The sequence below is a fragment of the Bos mutus genome, chromosome 3 (genome assembly GCF_027580195.1).
Source record: "Bos mutus isolate GX-2022 chromosome 3, NWIPB_WYAK_1.1, whole genome shotgun sequence".
NCBI classification, from domain to species: domain Eukaryota; kingdom Metazoa; phylum Chordata; class Mammalia; order Artiodactyla; family Bovidae; genus Bos; species Bos mutus.
The window spans coordinates 105,773,041-105,793,835 of NC_091619.1; the positions used below are offsets into that span (position 1 = coordinate 105,773,041).

General features: G+C 51.0%; 1 protein-coding gene across 4 annotated transcripts in view; it reads left to right on the forward strand.

Moving 5' to 3' along the window:
- The first annotated feature begins 8,915 nt into the window (after nt 1–8,915).
- The window catches only part of INPP5B (inositol polyphosphate-5-phosphatase B), a 54,747-nt gene continuing 42,867 nt past the window's right edge, over nt 8,916–20,795 (forward strand). The window contains exons 1-7 of one of the 4 annotated variants that reach the window (XM_070368390.1): nt 8,916–8,965; nt 9,614–9,683; nt 10,099–10,193; nt 10,979–11,076; nt 11,211–11,240; nt 12,863–12,973; nt 18,578–18,718. In XM_070368390.1, coding sequence (XP_070224491.1) covers nt 9,627–9,683; nt 10,099–10,193; nt 10,979–11,076; nt 11,211–11,240; nt 12,863–12,973; nt 18,578–18,718 — 532 coding nt within the window. In that variant the 5' untranslated portion in view covers nt 8,916–8,965; nt 9,614–9,626. Of the gene's footprint in view, nt 8,966–9,613; nt 9,756–10,092; nt 10,194–10,978; nt 11,077–11,210; nt 11,241–12,862; nt 12,974–18,577; nt 18,719–18,849; nt 18,978–20,165; nt 20,190–20,795 lie in introns of those variants that run through there. The other 3 variants (XM_070368389.1, XM_070368391.1, XM_070368392.1) reach the window with 3 other exon arrangements.

Consider the following 20,795-nt stretch of genomic DNA (forward strand, 5'->3'; position numbering starts at 1 on the left):
AGCAGCTACCTCAGGATCTGAATCTGGTATCCCAAGTGGAGAGAACTAGGGGAGTCAGGGGGCCCTGATCTGCCCCCAGGCACAGTCGTCTGAATGGCAGGGCCTGGTCCAACAGGATCCCACAGAGGCTCCCTTTGCCCCTCAGCACCCAGAACTTCAGTTCACTTGTCATATATCCACTGGGGAAGATCCCAGCTCCAGAGCTGGCCTCTCCCCCACACTCATCTGTTACCCTAGTCATCTCCATGAGTAGGGTTTCCACACAGCTTGCCGCTGTGGTCCTTCCCTCTGTATTACTTTCCTTCCTGGTTCAACCTATCCCTTGGGCAACTCTTCACACATTCATGTGTACTTTGGCTCCTCCAGTTGCTTGAAACCCCATTTGGACAACCTCTCCAGGGCCTGAGCTTCTAAAGCAGAGAAAGTAGATAATTAAACCTAATCAAGCCAACTAAAAGCATTGATTACTGAAAACAGGCCCAAAGTGCAAGGAGACATTACCATTTTAAAGAGATTTAAAACCTGGAAAATGGGAAACACAGGGGCACATGTCCCTCCAGCATTGCAGCGAGGGCCTCCCCAGAACACTCCTGCTGCTTTCCTGCTATCACAGTCCTCGAGCCCCCTCTTCAGGAGGGGTACCTGGGACTCCATGGTCAAACCCAAGAGCCCTTTTTTTTTTTTTGCTTTACAGTGTGAAGGGGTAGTGGGACCAGATTCTAAGGAGTCCTGCCCTCAGCCTTGCCCAGATGACTGCAGTCATCCTGTGAACTTTGAGGAGAGCATCTGATGAGCTGCATTAGAAAACCTAGGGCTTCCCTGTCACTGCAGAGGCTTCTTCTGTTTATCTTTTCCATTTATCCAAATATCTATCTATTAGTGCCTTGCATGTGCCAGGCGCAGCTAGGTTTATAAATCTTGAGAATTGAGTGGAGGTGGGAGGGCGGGAGCAGACCCAGAGGCGGTCCAGGCACACCTGGGCCAGCAGGAATTGTGTGGCCAGCTTATCCAGCCCTGAGCGGGCACACAGCTACTAGGGGGGAGACCAGCAAACTTGGATCAGAAGTGATTCTCCCCAGAGGTGACTCAGTGAAGTCTGCTCTTCTTTTGTTGTTCAGTCACTCAGTCATGTCTGCCTCTTTGGGGGTTTGCTATAGGAAGAACAGGGTTTCAGCTGAACCCCCTGACCAGGCAGGGGAGAATGGAGAGGAGCTCTTTCTGGGTTTAGGTCAGTCGTTCTTAATCTTTTTAGGATCATAGTTTCTTCGGAAATATAAAGATACCTGTAGACTTTCTCCTTAGTGCTGTGCTGTGCTTATCGCTCAGTCGTGTCCGACTCTGCGACCCCAAGGACTGTAGTCCGCCAGGATCCTCTGTCCATGGGGATTCTCCAGGCAAGAATACTGGAGTGGGTTGCCATGCCCTCCTGCAGGGATCTTCCCAACCCAGGGATCAAACCCAGGTCTCCCACATTGCAGGTAGATTCTTTACCATCGGAGCCACCAGGGAAGCTTTCTCCTTAGTGTCAACTACAAATTGGCTCTTGCCATGGGCCCTTGTCATCTACCTGTCTACCTCTCCAACGGCTAAGTCATCTGCTGCTGTAGCTGCCGACCTTCCCCACCACCTGCAGAAATGAGGCCCTTTGTGCTTTGGTAGAGGAGGGGTGGAAACTGGCAGGATAGGTCAGATATTTTCAGGGGCTGATTTTATGAGCCCAATTCTTGAATCGCCCCATATGTAGAAAAACACTAAAATCCTTAATGATGACAATTGTTTCTCATGACTAGCAGAAGCCTCATGAGACCAACAGAAACCTGAAAAAATATGTGCTTGATTGCATGTATTCACCAAAATCACATACATGCTGTCCTTACCCCTAAACTCTTGGGAGCAGTTTCTCAGAGCTATCTGAGGTACTGTCTCCCAGGCTACAGCCCTCATTTTGCTCCAAAGAAAATTTAACTTGCAACTCACACATTGTGCATTTTTTTTAAGTCAACATTACAAAAATATGCATGCGTGTACTTTTTTTTTTTTTTTTTTGCCATGCTGTGTGTCACGTGGCATCTTAGTTTCTTGACCAAGGATTGAACTCACACTCCCTGCAGTGGAAGCTCAGAGTCTTAACCACTGAACCACCAGGGAAGTCTCTGCATAAACATCCTGTATAGTTAATCCCCAGAAGTGCATCCTTGGTTCCTGAGTCTTTTGAGAATCTCTCCCTTAAACCTGGAGTCTGAGCCTCTGCCAGGGCACTGCCTGCCAGGAACAGATGACTCAGCTCACTCTTCAAGGAGGAAAGCTCCTCCATCAGAGAGGCTGCAGGTCTCTACCTGCCCCTTCCAGCCCTGGGCAGGAATCTGGGATTGACCTCTGGATTGGCACTGCTGACCCCTGAGGCTGACTTGGGGATGAACCTCCCAGAAGCAAGAGGACTTCTGAAAGCAAGTCCCTACTTCTGAAAGGAAAGCCAATAAATAAGTCTGTGTCCAGCCTCACCTGTCATCTATTTCCTCCACTTCCCTTCTGGTCCCCTCGCTGGGTCAGCTTGTGCTGGAAGTCTCCATGAAGGGAGCACCCTAAAGGTAACCCATGTGTTGGAAAGTGAGGGGCAGACAAAGGTGAGGTTTTCATCTTCCTTCTGCATTTGTTTACTTTTTTTTTATCCTTGAGATAACTCTTTCCCTTCATTCTTCCAGTCTTGCCTGGCAGCAGCCTCACCTCAAAATTCTTTTGGTAGGAATGACCTGTGACCTCTCCTCACCCACTCCCCTTCCCTCTATCAGCCAGACAGACTTTCATTGCAAATGGACCCTGGCCTCCCCTCCCTTCTGAGAGCCTGCTCCACCTGCTGGCTTTCTCATCTACACAAATAAGGTACCTGCAGGCTTTCTTATCTACACAAAAGAGACACGTCCCAGTGGGGCCCTTCTATCTGCCAATTGGCTTTATATTCTCCTGCTTCCAGTCTGAACAAAAGCTTCCTTCTTTTGCTTGTGTCCCCAGGGGTGGCAGCAGTGTCAGCGGGAAACTCCCAGAGCTGACAGATGACAGGAGGGGATGAAGGGCAGCCACCAGCTTCCAAGGGCTGCACTTGCAGCCTCCTGACTCAGGGACACGTGCTGATTGCCCTCCACACATTCAGGCACGCAGGTTAATCTACCGCTGGAATAAGCTGGGGTTCAGGGAACATTGGGACTCTAGTCGTTGAGGAGTGCACAGTCTAAAGCAGACAGGCAAGGAGCCAGAACTGACACAGACTAGCTGTAACCATCTAGGCCTGGCCCAGCTTTCCAACTTGGTTGAGGATCTGCTTCCCTCACACTCCTGAGCTGTCCCTCCGGCCTCAGCTGTTTCCAACCAAGGAGGGGGAAAGGAAGGGGCTGTGTGGGAGGCCTGGGCCCTTTCTTTCACAAGGACACAGGGGCCGGGGAGAACTTTGGGCTCCCCTCTTGACCTATCTGCCTTTGGAGACTGAAGTCCCCTTGAGAGGTGTTGACTGGATGAGAACACTTCTTGAGTATAGCCTTGGAGGAGAGGGAGCCATAGAGAGGATGAGACTGGTGGTGATAAGAAGTGGCCCCTGTTGCCAAAGGGTCCTATCCTACCTCACCTCTGCATCTGGGATTCTGAGTACCTCCCCACTCATGCATTGAAGGCCACTGCCAAAAGAGACCCAGCCCAGACAGGATCCAGTCTCCCTTCCATATCACATCACCATGGCAACCATCACCTAAGAGGTCCAAGTGCTGATGGAGGACCAACCCATGAGGACAGGGAAATATGCCCTGTCTACTCCAGGAACTTTGGGGGCTGGATAGTACTCAGCATCCCAGGGTTGGGCAGGAAGATGGGAATAATGGCCCCCTCTCCCATCTCCAGAAGTTTTCTGCCTCCCATGGAGAAACTTGAACCTGGGCTTAGCAGACCCTTACAGATCTGATCCCTTCAAACTGGGAGAGGCAGAGCTGGGATCCAGCAACCCAGGGTCTGAAAGCTACCTCCTGTCCTTGGCTCAGCTCTGATTAGAACCCTGAAGAATCTGGACAAAGGAACCCTGACTTTCGACTCTGTGACCCAGCATTTTCCTGCCCTGGGTTCTGAGGAAGCCTATCACCCTCTACTCCCCACCCTAGCACCTTCTGATGTCAGAGGCAAATGAGGCCAGATCAGAGGCACTGCGTGTCTATTTCCTGTCACTGCACCTGCGCCAGCTCTGTGTCCCCTCGGGCTAGGGATGTTGCTGTCGCCATGCCAACAACAACATTTACTCTCAGAGGGGCTGTTACCGGGCTGCAGGCCCCTTTGTGCCAACCTCAATATCACCAACAATATGACTTTCGGAAAGTGAAAGCCCAGCCCCCAGGACACTGTATTCCATATAAGATTCTCCCCGCTGCTCCCAGCCTTAGTTTACGCATCTGCATGGTCCAATATGGGAACCTCTGTTTGCAGCCCTCCCCTGGGTCGCCCAGGACCGGTCCTTCACTCTCTTGGGCTCCTGGAGTACATAATCAGAGATGTCTGCGACCAGTAGTAGCCATCAGGCTGCTTTGCTCAGAGGTAACTGTCCACAGCCCAGGGACACCAGCCTTTCCTGGTCCCTGTGACCAACCCTAACCTGTCAGTACTGCTGAGCCCTGACACTGTCCCTTCTTTTTTCCCCTATGTCATGACCTTTTTTGACTTCACCATGGAGTGACCTTCCCTTAATCTTAACTCTAGGGCTGGTTACTTCCTGCAGTGGCCTTCTCTCCTTTTCCTCCTACTAGTCCTCCTGCAGGTCTTACTAGTAGCCCAGAACTACCACCTGGTGAGAAGCTAGCTCCCCGCACCCCGCATCCCGCCGCCTTCTGTCCAAGTAAGCAACAAAGCAGCGGGCAAAGGAGGACAGAGCCTCCTGGATGCCTTCTCCTGTGGGAATAGGGCCACAGCGTTCAAACCCTCCTGCAGACATGCCACAGCTTCCACTGCTTCCAAGAGGCAGGCTACCAGGAGGCATTGCTCTCCAACGGAACAGCAAGAGTGCAGCCCAGGGGAGAACTACTGCAAGGTGTGGGGCGGGGCTGTTATAGGCCCTGGGCAGGATGCTGCCAGGAGAAGCTGCTGCAGGGCTGGAGGGGTGCTGACATCCAGGTACCTCCAGTAGGGGCTGGGAGGGAGATACCGAAGCCGGAGAGAGAGAAGTCGCTGTTGGATTGCCCTGAGAAGCTGAGTTTCAGTCCAGGACCCGCTGGCCCCTCCTGAACTGGCTGCTCCTGAACTTGCAGGCTCTCTCTTCACCCAACTGGTCCTACTCAACACTTTGCACCACACAGCTCAGTGCAGCCTGTGTGGAGCATGTGGAGACATGAAACCAGTCCCAGCCCTTGCCTGCAGGCCAACAAACTCCAGCCCCGACCCTGCTCTCTGCAAGGCTGCAGCGGTGGCCTCTCTGCCTGGCACTCAGCCAGTCGGTCTCAGGTGAGACAGCGCCCCCCAGCCTGTAGCTCTGAATCCCTCCTCTGTGCTCCTTCAACTCCGAGTCCTTCCTCCCTTTGGCCCCATAAGTTCAGAGCCCCGCCCCACCTGTCCCCTAGCCCTGACCCTTGCCCACTCACTAATGCCCAGCTCTGAGCCCCACCCTTTGACAGGCCTCCAGAGCTGAGCTGTTTTTACCAACCTTCTCAACCTCTATCAAAACCGCAACCTCTCAACCTTGTCAGGCTGACCCTTAGCTTTGAGGTCTACCCTCCTTCCCCATGCCCCACCCCTTCAGGATTTCCCCTAACCCTAACTCCCCACCCCCACCCCCACTGTAAAGCAGTTCCTGTGCCTCTCCAGGTGGCAGAGATAGGGGAGTTTCAGGTCATGACATCCACACACAGGGTGCTCTCCCCTTGGGGCAGGGGCGGGGACTTCGCAGAGGACCTGTCCCCCAGCACATGTGTCACTGCACTTCCCCGGGCAGCCCTGCTCTGTCTCAGGCCTAGACCACCTGACCATCCCAGAGGACAAGCCGCTTCCCACTCCACTCCTGGTGATCATCACCCCTCCAGCTCCCCCCCCCCCAAAAAAAAACGTGAGTGTCTACCCACACCTGCCTGCTCCAGGTAGTGGAGGCAGGAATGGGCAATAGTGGCTGAGGCCAGTGAGACAGGCAGCCAGCCCCCACCTGAGTCCAGAATTCACAGAGCTCCCCATCCCTCACTCTTCTTTCACTTTCTCTTCCAGAGGAAACCCTGTCCCACCTTCTCCTGCCAAGGCAGTGACTGCTTCAAAGTGACTGAGGGCCTGCACTTCTGTGAGGTGAGCCCTGGAGTGCTCCAAGGTCGAGCGCTGCCCTCCCTTAGAACTGCAGGCCTCCTCCTGCCTGGACAGAGCGGGGTCAGCAGCTGAATCTGGCTGGAGCTAGACCTGCTGGGGCCCAGGCTGCTGGACCCCTCTAAGCTCCACATAATGCTGAAATCCAGGATAGCAGCTGGAATCCTCCAAGTCCCCGTGACATGCCCTTGTTTCTGATCACCTTGGATGTTCTCTGAGGACTAGCTGGCTGGGAACCAGCAGCCCAGTGAAGTTCAACTCAGCCCACAGCCCCACTTCACTTTTTTTTTTTTCCAATATTTATTTATGGCTGCATCTGGCTTTAGTTGTGGCATGTGGCATCCAGTTCCCTGACAAGGGATTGAATCCTGGCCCCCTGCATTGGGAGCATGGAGTCTTAGCCATTGGACAACCAGGGAAGTCCCCCCACTTAACATTTTTTGCCTCCATGAATGGGGGACGAAGGCAAGGGGAGGATGAATAGTCTCGTCTCTTCTTGTAGCTGAAACAATCCAGCTCAGGCCACACTGCAGGGTGCAGCCAGGCCTGCACGGCAGGGACCCCCAGGTGTCACGGGGCTGTGGCTCAGCCCTGCTACCAAGAGCGCTGCCAAGCCTCGGGCCCTGACAGCTGCCTCCAGCTGGATGGGAACCTCCATTTCAACAGGGCAGCACCAGGGGCCACCAGGAGCCCCCTGCACGGGACCCTGGCTGCGGCTGCTTCTCCTCCACTCTGCCCTGCTCCTGGTCCTGCTCCCCTAGCTAGGCCAGGCTGAGTCAGGGAGAACCAGGCAGGAAGACCCTTTAGGCCCTGGAAGTTGCCAGGCCCACTGCCAGCTCTGATTCCTGTGACTGTATCTTTAGTGAAAGGGATTTATCAAGACTGCAGCTCTGTGCTAGAGGTTCCCAGGGCCTAGGCCTGAACATGATGCCCTCCAAGGGGGCAGGCTGGAGTTTTGTCTGATAAAACAGAACAATCTCCTATCTGATCCCCATCAAGTTCGAGGACCCCAAAGTCCTGAAGTAGCAGTTTCTTTATCTGTAAAAGGTGCCCAGTCCTGGGACTTCACTGATAGTCCAGTGGTTAAGACTCTGCCCTTCCAGTGCAGGGGTGCAAGTGTGATCCGTGGTTGGGGAACTAAGATTCCTCATGCCTCTGTGTGGCCAAAAATACAAAAAGCAGAAGCCAAAAAAAAAGTGCTCGTCCCTGTCCACTTTTCCCTGATCCTCCCCAGACTTTGACACAAAGAGAGGGGCTGGAATTGGGGTTCCCCTGATTTCCTGAAGTGACCTCAGCCCTCTTTATCTCGAAGGATCTGAATCAATCCCCTTTCCCCTCGTCCTCAACTCAGCTTTGAAACCAAATTCAAATAAACTTGAGCTCCATTTGTGCTGTGGATATTTCCAGGAAAAGAAAATTGGGAAGAAGTTACTTTCTCTGGAAGAGATTTACTTATTCAAATTGGTCACTAGGGCAGCAACTCTGAGCTTAGGGGAAAAGGACGGGGAATGGACTAGAAGTCACATGGTCACTCCTTCCCCAGCACTGACCCTTCAGTTTGGGTCAGAGCTTAAGAGAAAAAGTACTCATTAAAATAACTCACTAACTCAATAAACATGTTCTCAGGGTGAATTTGTGTGCCAGAAACAACACTGGAGTGATAAGGAAAAGATACAGCCTGTTCTCAGGGAGCTTACAGCTTAGTGAAATGGCCAATAGACTGGGAGAGACTGGTCCTGGATACCCTAATCTGAGCTGACCCTTGGTCCATCTGGAGCAGCCTCCTTATCTTAGGTGGAGAAGGGCAGGCCCCAAAGGAGGAAAGCCTTGCCCAGTGGCCAGTGAATCAGGGGAAAGGGCTGGAAACAACAAAGTGTAGGCTCAGGCTGTTGTGAGAGCTGAGCTGGGGGGGGCCCTCCCTCGATGTCTCTCCTCCTCAGGAGGAGAGAGAATGGGGCCTCAGCACAGGCGCTGCATATGAACACGGTCACACCCTTAACAAAGCGCGTTGGCCTCCTTTTTCCCCACACAGCCCCATGAGGCAGGCAGGATGGGCTGGTCCCGTCACACACCCCTGCTGAGGCTAAGGGAGGAAATGCGGCCGTGGGTGGCAGTGTCCGCGGCATGGAAGCTGGAGTCTCACGTTTCAGTGTCAAGACCTTGGTCAGGACGCTTAACCTCTCTGAGTCTCAGTTTCTCCACCTGGAAAATGGGGGTATGTGGTTCTTCATAGTATTGTTCTTCCTGAAGCTAGGACAGGATAGGTACCTGGGGAGGAAGTGTTCCAGCAGAGGCCAGTGTCGGCCTGCCTGGAGTGCGAGGAGCTGAGGATGAAACGGAGAAAACGTTTTCCCTTAAAGTGACCATCTTCCTTCCAGGTCCTGGATAAGGAACTCTGGCCGCTCGAGGGCTGAGCATGTCGGGGGGAGTCCTTAGGAAAAGCTTTCCAGAATAGGGAGCCGAGGGTACCACAGGACTTAAGGAGTTAACGGAGCGGCGGAGGGCGCAGGGAGGAGCCCCCCAACCCCCACATTGGCACAGCATGCTGGGACTTGCAGGCTGGCTGACCATCGTGTGGTGTAGGGGCTGCTGGGAAATGTAGTCTTTGACCGGTCCCGGCCGAGGTTCCGCACACCCAGCAGCGGTGACAGCTCAGGAGGTAGGCGGCAATAGCAGGGGGCCAGGAGTGAGTGCGGGGCAGGGAAGCCAGGGCAGGGCTGGACAGGAGGGACTGGGCAAGCTGAGAGCTGGGTGCCCTGTCCTGAAGCTGTCAGAACCGGACACCCCCAGCCTTTGGCTGATGCAATGTGGCCTGCTGGGCTGGGGGAGGGCCAAGGAGTAACGGGACACTTGCCCATCTCCAAGGCAAGAGGGACAGGACTGGAGTCCTGGTCCAGAATGAGACACTCCCTTCCCAAGATACATGCAGATACACCCCTGACACTTCCCAGACAGCTGTTAGCAGAACTCACACTGCTCCCCCAAAAGAGAGGCAGAGCCCCAGTCCTGGAGCAGTAAAGACCATAGCCTCCTCTCTGGTAATGGGACAGGGCACCACACGTCCTGCAAGTAGACTGGACCCCACTAAGGAGCGACTGGATGCCCTTCAGGACAGAGGCCGGCATAGCAAGTTGTACCTCGCATCAGAGGCAAAGGATGGCAAAGGGGGAGGGGGAGGGAGAGGATGGGGCCTCCTCCGCCTTCTCCCAGCAGAGCCCCCCATCCCTGCCAGTGGTCCTCAGAGGCAACTCCATCACATCCCCGTTGACGTATTGACCTAAAGAACCTCCCTTCTGCCCTTCCCCAGGGTGTGCACCAGCATGGACCAATCTGTGGCCATCCAGGAGACCCTGGCTGATGGGGAGTATTGCGTGATCATATCCTTCCCTGCAGCCTGGAGCTCCCAGCCCCAGGGCCTCCCTGCCTGGGCTTGGGAAGTGGAATGGCAGGTGTCTACGTGTCTCTCTGGTTGCCTCCCTCTCTCTGTGCCATGGGAGGAGGGGGAGCGCGGGGGTGGAGGGAAGGAAACCAGTACTTACTATGTACTCAGTTTTGGACTCTCTGCCTTATGCTTTAAATACTCAGTTATCCTCCCACCCCCTGTGAAGTTGGGGGTTGATATCCCTATTTCACAGATGAAGGGTTAGAGAGGTGAAGTGACCTGCCCAGGGTCACACAGTAAACTGCATGGGTGAGGGCAGGGCAAGCCAGGGCAAGGCTGGTGGGGCGGGCCGGGTTGGGCAAGACCTGGATGTAGGCTTCCTTTCCCTTTGCCTTGACCCTGAGTGGCAGGCGGTGCAAGGTGCGCTGTGCGAGGGCGACAGCAGGCAGAGCCGCCTCCTGGGACTCGTGCGCTACCGTCCGGAGCGTGGTGGCCAGGAACACGCGTAAGTGATGGGGTTGGGCCTTGCCTGTTTGGGTTTATTATTTTCCATCATCCCTCCAGCTGGATTTCACACCTTCTAGGACAGAGTCTGAGGCTTCTAGAATAATTATAATAATGATAGTTAATAGTTTCTGAACACTATATGCCCAGCTCTATGTATTATTAGCTCATATAATCCTCAAAATCTGATGAGAAACCCCATGGCCTGTCTTGGATTCAAACCTAGGCTTTGTTACATCTTGAGCAAACCTCAATGCGTCCAAACTAAAGATTAAAATGAGTTTCTGCATATAAAGTAGTTAAAATGCTGTGAAGTATGTAAAAAGGGCTCCATAAATGTTGCTAGTAACACCCACCTATTACCCAGAAACAGCGAGAATAATGATCAAAGTTCTCACAGCTGAAAAGTGACCCTCAGGGTCTCAGATCTGGGAAGGAGGAGCCTTAGACATTTTTGAACCCATCACCCTTCCTTTACAGATGGAAAAGCTGAGGTTCAGGGAGGGAGAGGAGGAGGTGAGGATTGCCCTGTTCTTGTCACATACAGTCCTAGAATGCACAAGGGGGGATTACACATGGGTTTTACTAACAAAGCGGGGTTCCCAAAGTGAGGCAAGTCCAGCCTTGATAACCCATCAGTCTCTGATGGGCACCATTGTGCAGAGAAGCATGAGCACAGTCCCCAGGGACCAACGAGAGAATGCGAGCCGAGCACGCTGAGGCTTCCACGGTGGACCAGAGGAATGGCCCCGTGCACCCTGTCCTTACGATGCTTCCTGCCCTCAGTCTCTTCCTGTATACACACCGGAGGATGGCCATCACTGGGGACGATGTCTCCTTGGACCAGATCGTGCCAGTCTCTCGGGATTTCACACTGGAAGAAGGTGCCACAGTGGGCGGGATGGGATGATCCCTCTCCTCAGGGCCCCCAGGTCATTTCTGCCCTTGTTGGGGGTGGAGTGGTGGGAGCAAGGATGATGCTCAATGGCTAAGGGCCTTTTCCTTTCCCTCCCTGCAGTGTCCCCAGATGGTGAGCTCTACATTCTTGGTGAGTGGGCCTTTCAGTCTGAGTTGGGTCCTAATTATCTATAGTGACCTGTTTAATATCTACCTTATTTGCTAGACTGTTTAGTTCAGTTCAGTGGCTCACTCTTTGCTACCCCATGGACTGCAACACTCCAGGCTTCCCTGTCCATCACCAACTCCTGGAGCTTGCTCAAACTCACGTCCGTCAAGTCGGTGATGCCATCCAACCATCTCATCCTCTGTTGTCCTCTTCTCCTCCTGCCTTCAATCTTTCCCAGGCTCAAGGTCTTTTCCAATGAGTTAGTCCTTTGCATCAGGTGGCCAATGTATTGAAGCTTCAGCTTCAGCATCAGTCCTTCCAATGAATATTTGGGACTGATTTCCTTTAGGATTGACTGATTTGATCTCCTTGCTGTCGAAGGGACTCTCAAGAGTCTTCTCCAACACCACAGTTCAAAAGCATCAATTCTTCAGCACTCAGCTTTCTTTATGGTCCAACTCTTACATCCATACATGACTCCTGGAAAAACCACAGCTTTGACTAGATGGACCTTTGTTGGCAAAGTAGTGTCTCTGCTTTTTAATATGCTACCTAGGTTGGTCATAGCTTTTCTCCCAAGGAGCAGGCATCTTTTAATTTCATGGCTATAGTCACCATCTGCAGTGATTTTGGAGCCCAAGAAAATAAAGTCTCTCACTGTTTCCATTGTTTCCCCATCTACTTGCCATGAAGTGATGACTGGATCCCATGATCTTAGTATTTTGAATGTTGAGTTTTAAGCCAGCTTTTTCACACTCCTCTTTCACTTTCATCAAGAGGCTCTTTAGTTCCTCTTCACTTTTTTTTTTTTGGCTAGATTATAGTCACAGTAGTGAAGTAGTAGTCATTATAAAAGTATTGATAATAGAAATGAATACTTGGTCAAAGATGATCTTGGCCAGGTACTATGCTAAGAGCTTTACACACATCAGATCAGGTGGTGCTCTCCTCACAATTCTATCAGGTCATCACTGCTTTCATTCCTGTTTTATGGATGAGGTAATGGAGACCCAGAGAAATGAGGTAATTCAGTAAGTGGTGGGATTCAAACTCGGACTACAGACCCTGGAGCCCACACTCTTGATCAGTCTGCTAGACTGCTCCTACTTATTCACTAGCTCAGCACGTGTTTTGGGCGATCAGGTTACGCTGTAAGCCAGACACCATCCACAGGCTGATCTCTTCAGCATGGTATTCACAGTGCCTAGCATGTCTGACTGCCAGAAAGCCCCTCCGTCCACCTCTGTGTGCTTTTCATTCCACTTGGGTGGTGGTGGTGGTGGGCTGGGGGAGCGGGTAGACTATAGTTTGAGAACTTGGTCTCTTCTGTCTCCATCCAGAAGTCTGTGGCAAGGCTTACTGGCTTTTCAGAGCCTAGGTCCACCCCCTCTTGTAGACTGAGGGTGTTAATTTGGAGCTGGGGGTACAAAGGGCTCCGTATCGTCCTAGCAACAGTCATTAAGTTGACCCATAAGTCAATTGCTTAAGGGTCAAAGGGGCTTTGGGAGCTTGGGCTGCTGATACTCCATTCTGGGGGCTCCAGCCCAAAGATGCACCTTAGCATCTCAGAAGCCAAGAGCTCATGTCCTGCTTCCCCTGCACAGGTTCAGATGTCACCGTCCAGCTGGACACAGCAGAGCTCAGCCTCCTATTCCAGCTCCCCTTTGGTTCACACACCAGAACATTCCTCCAGGAAGTCGCCAGGGCCTGTCCAGGTGGGTGAGACCCCAGGCTCCCTGTGACAGCGGGGGGAGGGAGTGGCTGGGCATTGACCTCCCCACCACCAGTTGACTTTGCACACTTTGAACTCATACTCCATAGTTTCTGTGCCCTCTTAAAGCTATTGGCATGAGGTCACAGTGCCCCCAGGCCACCAGCTGGCCATGGTGTTTGCATTTCTGTTTTCCCATTTCTGGATCAGAGTTTTAACTCCAGCAGGGCCCCTTTGCCCTCCTTGCTCTGAGCAGGGCTGAACGGGGTGAGGTGTGATTCTAATACAGAGTCTTCTGTAAATTAGCAAGATCAGCAGCTTCTAGAGGCCCATCTTCCCTCTCTCTGCCAATGACAACTAGAACCAAGGCAGGTCTGCCCTTGAACCCTGTGCTCCACTGCAACTGAGAAAATGGTCTAGCTTTGTACTAGCAGAGAGAGGTTAGTGGCCTCTAGGGCAGAATCTGTTTAGACTAGGAGATTAGCTAGGCAGGTAAAGGAGAGAGTTGTTCAGATCAGAAGATCAGTCAAAGAATATGCAAATTCGAGCCACCAGGTGCAGAAGCTTGGCTGTTTACCCAGCACTGTTACTTCTTTCTTTCCTAGCCAGCATCTTTGTTCTGCAGAAATGGCAGAGGTGGGGTCGGGGGGAGGGGGCGGGCTCCCTTTCTATTGTGGTCTCATCATGGAGCCTAAATGTCTGGCCACTCCAGCTTCATTTGCATGGTGTGCAGGAAGTGGACTGACTGGATGCGAACAGGGGAGTGTGCAAAAAGGAAACAAAATTATAGAGCCTTGAATGCTGAGTTAAAGGATTGATTCTCTAAGCAGGGGGAAATTAATCTCCAAACCTTCAACTAATAAGGATAACTTGTTTTATGATGATCATTGGTAGTTGTATGAGAAGCAATAATAGTTTATAGTCCTTGATTGATATTTTTGCCTACATAAACACAAAAAGTCTTCAGTATATCTGCATCAAAAATGAATTCTTTAGAAGATAAATGCTTTGATAGGAAACTGAGCAAAGGAGATGGATAGTGCACAAAAGAATACAAATGAACAATATCTTGAAGAAAAAGAAAAAGTATTTGATACGGTTTTTTTAAAAAAGTAATAATAGTCATAACAGCCAAGAGTATAGACTTTGAAGCTATATGACCTCTTGCATTTGAAACCTGTCTTTGCTGTTCCTTAACCGTGTGACTTTGGGCATCACCTCTCTGAACCTTGGTTTTGTAGATTTTTTTTTTCTTACGGTTTTTTGAAAAAATATTTATTTGGCCACACTGGTCTTAGTTGTGGCACCCTGGATCTATCATCTTCATTGCTGCATGTGGGATCTAGTTCCCTTAACAGGGATCGAACCTGGGCCCGCTGCATTGGGAGCATTGAGTCCTAGCCACTGGCCTGCCAGGGAGGTCCCTCCCTTTCTTCCAGTTTTATTGAACTCTAGTTAACATACAGCATTGTGTAAGTTTAAGGTGCACAGCATAATGATTTGACTTGCATACCTCATGAAATGATTTCCACAATAAGTTTAGTGAACGTCCATCATCTCATATAGATATAAAATTAAAGACATAGAAAAAAATATTTTTTCCTGGTGATGAGAACTCATGATTTACTCTCCTAACAACTTTCATATATAACATACAGCAGTGTTAGTTAGATATATCGTGTTGCACATCATATTTCTGTGTGTGCTCAATCACTAAGTCATGTCCAACTCTTTGCAACCCCATGGACTGCAGCCTACCAAAGTCCTGTCTATGGGATTTCCCAGGCAAGAATACTTGAGTAGGTTGCCATTTTCTTTTCTAGGGGATCTTCCCGACCCAGATTTGGACCTATGTCTCCTGCATTGGCAGGTAGATTCTTTACCACTGAGTCACCAGGGAAGCCCCATCATATTCTGAGTACTTAATTGTCCTATAACTGGAGCTTTAGACCTTTTGACTACCTTCATGTAATCCCTCCTCCCCCCTATGTTACCCCTCCCTCTGGTAACCACAAATCTGACCTAATTTTGAGTTTGCTTGATTGTAGATTTCTATATGTAAAGAATATCTTCCTGGGAATTCCCTGGTGATTCAGTAGTTAAGACTCTGAGGTCCACTGCAGAGGGCCTGGGTTTGATCCCACAGGCTGCACAGCAAGGCAAAAAAAAAAAAAGGGAATATCCTGGGGCTTTGCAATGCAAGGGACACTGATTCAATCCCACATGCCTTAGGGCAACTAAGCCTGGCACCACCACTACTGAGCCTGCCTGCTTCAATTATTGAAGGCTGAGCGCCCTAAAGCCTGTGTTCTGCAACAAGAGAAACCACAAGGAGAAGCCTGCACACCGCAACTAGAGAGCAGTCCCTGGTCTCCGTACCTAGAGCAGGCCTGAGTGCAGGGACAAAGACTCAACACAGCCAAAAATAAATAAATATTTTGGAGGAAAAAAAAGAAAGAGAATATGTTCCTCAGGGAATTGTGGGAATTAAATGAGATAATACATATGAAAATGCCCAGCACATAGTAGGAACTCAGAAACTATTTCCTCAGCTAACACTGATCATGGACTTATTGTGTATTAGACACTGTTTGAAGAACTTTCAGCACATTATCTCATTTTCTTTACCACAGCCCTTCAAGGCAGGTATTATATCTCCATCTTACAGATGAGGAAACTGAGGTTCAGGGAGGGTAAGTGCCTTGTCCGAATACATAGCTGGTATAAACAGTAGACGGAGGAGCCTGGTAGGCTGCAGTCCATGAGGTCGCTAAGAGTCGGACACGACTGAGTGACTTCACTTTCACTTTTCACTTTCATGCATTGGAGAAGGAAATGGCAACCCACTCCAGTGTTCTTGCCTGGAGAATCCCAGGGACACAGGAGCCTGGTAGGAGGCCATCTATGGGGTCGCACAGAGTCGGACACGACTGAAGCGACTTAGCAGCAGCTTAGCAGCAGCATAAACAATAGAGGCAGCATTAGACTGGATTAGAGAATCTCCTCCAGAGCCTGACCTCTTGAGTTTCGCTCTAATGCATCCTAAACTCATGCCAACCCATTCCATCTAAACTGCTCAGGGAAGATTTCATGTAGGAGGTGATGTTTAAACGGAGACTTGAAGGACAAGTGAGGTTTTTACCAAGCAGGCAACAAGGACGAAAAGAGACATTTGGAGTTAAGAGCAAGTCACTGGGTGGGACTGAAGTTGCGGTGGGAGGAAGCTGTGGAGTGAGCTGAGCCAGAAGAGGCCCACAGAGATAGTACGTGAAGGGCCTTAAATAAGCAACAAAGAGCTTGGACTTTTCTATAGCCTGTGGACAGCTGATGGAGTTTTAAAATGAGGAATGACAAAGCAGGATTTACATGTTAGGAAAATTCCTCTGGCAACTGGTGCAGAAGGGGGGAACATCAAACAGGGAGATCAGTGGGGATGTATTTGTAGTGATTCAGGCATAAAAAATGAGACTTGGACCAGGGGGCATCATGGGGATGGGGAGGAGAGGATGGACTGGAGAGACCAAACTGATGAGAACGAAGGTGCCATGGGAACAGTGAGTTTGGGTTATGTTCACAACTTAACCCTCTGTGGTTACAACAGTGCCTAGCTGTGTGCCTGTGCTTTGTTGTGTCCAACTCTGTGCGGCCCCCATGATTGTAGCAGGCCAGGCTCCTCTGTCCATGAAATTTTCGAGGCAAGAATACTAGAGAGGGTTGCCATTTCCTGCTCCAGGGGATTTTCCTAACTCAGGGATCAAACCCGAGTCTCTTTGTCTCCTGCACTGGAAGATGGACTCTTTACCATTAGCACCACCTGGTAGGCACTCAATAAATATTTGTTGAATGGAAGAACAGAACTTGATGTCTATCTGTGAGAATGAAAGAGAGAGAAGAGTCGATTTTCCTCTCTTAGGCTTACTCCTTTTCCCTACTCCTGGGGTCTACATGTGAGGTAACCAGCAAGGAAACTATACGAACTCAAGTTCTCTGAGTAGCTGTCATGATGGACTTCCTCAGAAAGGAATTGGGTGAGAGGGGACTCTCAGAGCCAACAGGCTCTTGGGAATCCATCTGCCCAACCCTTACATTTTATAGATAAAGGGACCAGAGTCCAAGAAGAGGTTATAGGTGAAAGTAACTAGATTTTTCCCACTCAGCCCTTGGTGAATAATGTGCAGCACAGAAGGTCAGGGAATGGAAGTGCCTTGGTCAGGAGATTGCAGTTAGAGAAAAGAATTAGCCAACATGAACTGAGTACCTACTGTGTGCCATACATTTTTCTAAATAGTCAGACAACATACAACCACCATGTTCTTCTGTTGAGTCTTGTGAGCAATACTTAAGTATAAGTATCTGTTTTATCCATGATAGAGTACACTGACACACGGTGCCTTACCAGAAGTCATTCATCAGTTGAAGTAATACGACCAGGTTTGGAAGCCCAAGCTATACCTGCAAATTCCATGGAGTCCAGAGATTTTGTTCAGATCCCAGCTCTGCCACTTCCTAGTTGTGAACAATATATTTAATCTCTTTGAGCCTTGGCTTTATTGTTGTGTGTGAGTGTGTGTGTTTTGTTTTTGGCTGCACTGAGTGGCTTGTGTAATCTTAGTTCCCCTACCGGGGATTGAACCCATGCAGTGAAAGTGCAGCGTCCTGAACACTGGACCACCAGGGAATTCCCAAGCCTTGGCTTTATTATTTGTACAGTGGAAATATGAACTCGCCTTACTTACTACTCCAAGGGTTTTGTGAGGATCAGATGAGGTGCTGCTGCTGCTGCTGCTGCTAAGATGAGGTGCAATATGGGTTAATAACATGTAAATGCTGAAAATAATTTAAAAGCCATGTCTGGCAGTGCCATAATCAGTCCTGCAACCCAAGTCTTTTCATTTATGATGTTTTTACAAATCCAATTCAGTTTGGTCAGGGTCATGCAGTTCTACAAGGGGGACAGGGAAGATAGCATAGGAAACAGCAAGTGTTTGGGAGTCAGGCATACCTGGGTTTGAGTGAGAGAGGCAGAGAGGACTCAAGAATTTCTGGGAGAGAGGAATGGCAATCTGGTTAAGAGGGAACCATGGAGCTTCTCTTGAAGGTGTATTTCATAGCAAGCACACTGCTTTTACTTACAGAGTGTGTTTTTTGGAGAGGCCTGAGAATTGCTGATGGAGATCATGGGTAGTTAAAGCCTCCAACCGGCTCTCTAGCACTAACATCTATTTGAATTCCCACTCTGCCACTCACTCTTCCACCTTAGACTACACCTGAGCTGAGTTGCCATGGGATAATCATTGCCACGGAATAACAGTTTCCTTCCTCCTTAAATTAGTTGTGAGAATTAGGGACGTAATATACTTGTGAAGCACAGACCTAGGCACATAATTACCACCAGGTGGGAGGAGGTGGTGCTGGTCTATCTTGGTACAGCATTTTGTTTTCATATTTATTATTGTATTTGAGTTTCAGGTGCACCCTGTGCGAGAGGGAAACAGACTTGGAGCCTCCCCGAGAGGCTGATCGATTTGCTCACGGACGGCCAACCGTGCCGAGGGGAACCGGCTCTTCAAGCCCGTGGCTCAGTAGTCCCTCCTTTTTCCTTCTACAGGCTTCGACCCAGCGACCCCAGATCCTGAGTTCCGGTGGCTGTCTCCATACAGGTGCCCTGAGCCAGAGCCCGAGCCGCCCACGCCTCAAAGCTGGAATTCGGCCCCAGGCACCTGGCCGGGGCGTGCCAGAATTGGCGGAGGCAGGTATCGGTCTTGGAAGGCGAGAAAGTGATTGGAGGAGACCTCGCCTCAGGGACGGGCCCCGTTCTGTTTTGGGGCGGGGCTACTAAGCAGGCTGGCCTTCGATTGGCGAGGGTGGCACGCGGGGGCGGGACCCTCGGGGGGGCGGAGCTGGGGCGGAGCGGCTCGGGCAGCGAGATGAAGAGCTTGAGGAAGCTGGCAGGGAAATGTCCGCCGCCGCAGGCTCTCGGGAGCGCGACTCTGCAGGTCTGGCGGGAGGTGAGAAGCTGGGCTGGGGCTTTGAGCCGGGGGTGGTGGCGGGCTTGGCCCTCGGGCGGGCGGGGTCTGCGGGGTTGTCCGACGAACGCCTGGGGCGAAGACCAAGGTCCTGGCCCACGGAGGCGGGGACATTGGGTCCGAAGGGCTCTGGGGATGTTAGTTCTCAGCCTTCCGTGATGAGGGCAGGCGCGGGCCAGTGGGGGTATTCAGGAATCCCGAGGTCGGGATTGTGATTGTAGTAAAGCTCTGTTCTTGCTTCGCTGTGTGACCCGGGGCAGGTGGCTGCCCCTCTCTGAGCTTCAGTTTCTCCATCCTGACGTTCGAGTCTGACTTGTGTTGGGGATGCACTCCCTATCACACAGCGTTCCTTTGGGTGAGGACTGGTGTGTGTACTGGGGCTGCCTGGCTCTCCTGTCGGTCCTCAGCCCCTCTGAGAGATTGGACTCTGCGCAGACCGGGAGTCCAGGAGAGCCCTGTCCACCTTGGGCCTGGAGGCCACGGTGAGGTTACAGGTAAAAGAGACTAGTTTTTTTTTTTCCCACCCAGCCCTTGCTGGATAAGGCTGTGCAGCACAAAAGGCCGATTGTTGAGCAGGAGATTGTCTTTTGGAGAGTGAGAGGCCCCCGGCTGAAATTTGGGTCAGTCTGGTGCTTTGGGAGGAGGTATTTTTTGTTCAGCTCCTGGATTTTCTGTCCGGGGCTCCCTGGTATGTTTTATTCCTGGGTGTGCCCGTGCAGCTCCTGTTACGTCCAAGCTTTGGCATGACCGTGAGTACCCACTTGTGTCCCATTTCTCAGCCACTTGCTAGAGAACTGTCAAGTGCCTGTGTAAGCGTGGGCCGGCACTCCACTTGCTCTCACCAGGCTTGGAAACTGTGAGGGGCGGGGGGGAATAACACATTGCACAAGTTTGTAAAATGAAAGGAAACGAAGCGAGCAGAGGACTTCCTCCGCGCTCGTTCTTTACCTTCTTTGCAGCCGCCGCAAGACGCGGTCACAGCACCCTATGGTGCTGGTAGTTTGCGTCTCATGGGCTTATCTCAGTTATGAAGTGCTGATCTTGAGACAGCTTTTGCATCAGTTTCCATGACATTCTGGGCTCTGGTACTGGGACAGGTGAGAATTTAAGATTAAGAACATATCCTTCCCTGGCCCCTTGGAAAGAGGCTGCCAGCATCCAGACAGAAGACAGGCCCGATGGCAGCAGAAAGAGGTGGGTTCTGTCTTTTCGGCCAGCACGCCGGATCCTGTTGAAGCGCTTCATCTCTTGAATGGAGGGAGGTCTTCTGTGAGGAGTCGGGATGGCTCTGAAGCAGTTATCTGCTGTGGGGTCGTGAATGCAAACGGATCTCAGACTCTTTTGTGATCTTTCAAAAATCCCAAACTAGCTGCATGCTGGTGAAGAGTTACTGTCAAGGTGCTGGTTTCATTTTTAATCTGAAATTATTTGTCCCTGTCATAATCCCTACAATAAATGGGATTACACTATTAAATGGTAAGTTGCTCATGTTACAATTGGTAAGAAATGGCCGCGGACCTCTAGTTCTGTTTGGGTAGCGTGTTTGCAGAGTTCTTTGGTCTCAGAGGTCTCAGAGGAGAGTCCTGTCATCTACAACAAGTAGGGGGAACCCTTGGGGCCGCCTCTGAATGTCCCAGACAGTCCAGACTCAGCGGGAAACAGATAGGGAATTTGGTGCTTCCAATATGCGTGTAATCAAAATACCCACTTCCTGATGGCTTCGGGAACCAACCCGAGCATTGCTTTAAAATGCTGTGTGTGATATGCATCAGGAGAAACAGGGCTTCTCCAGGGAGCTGA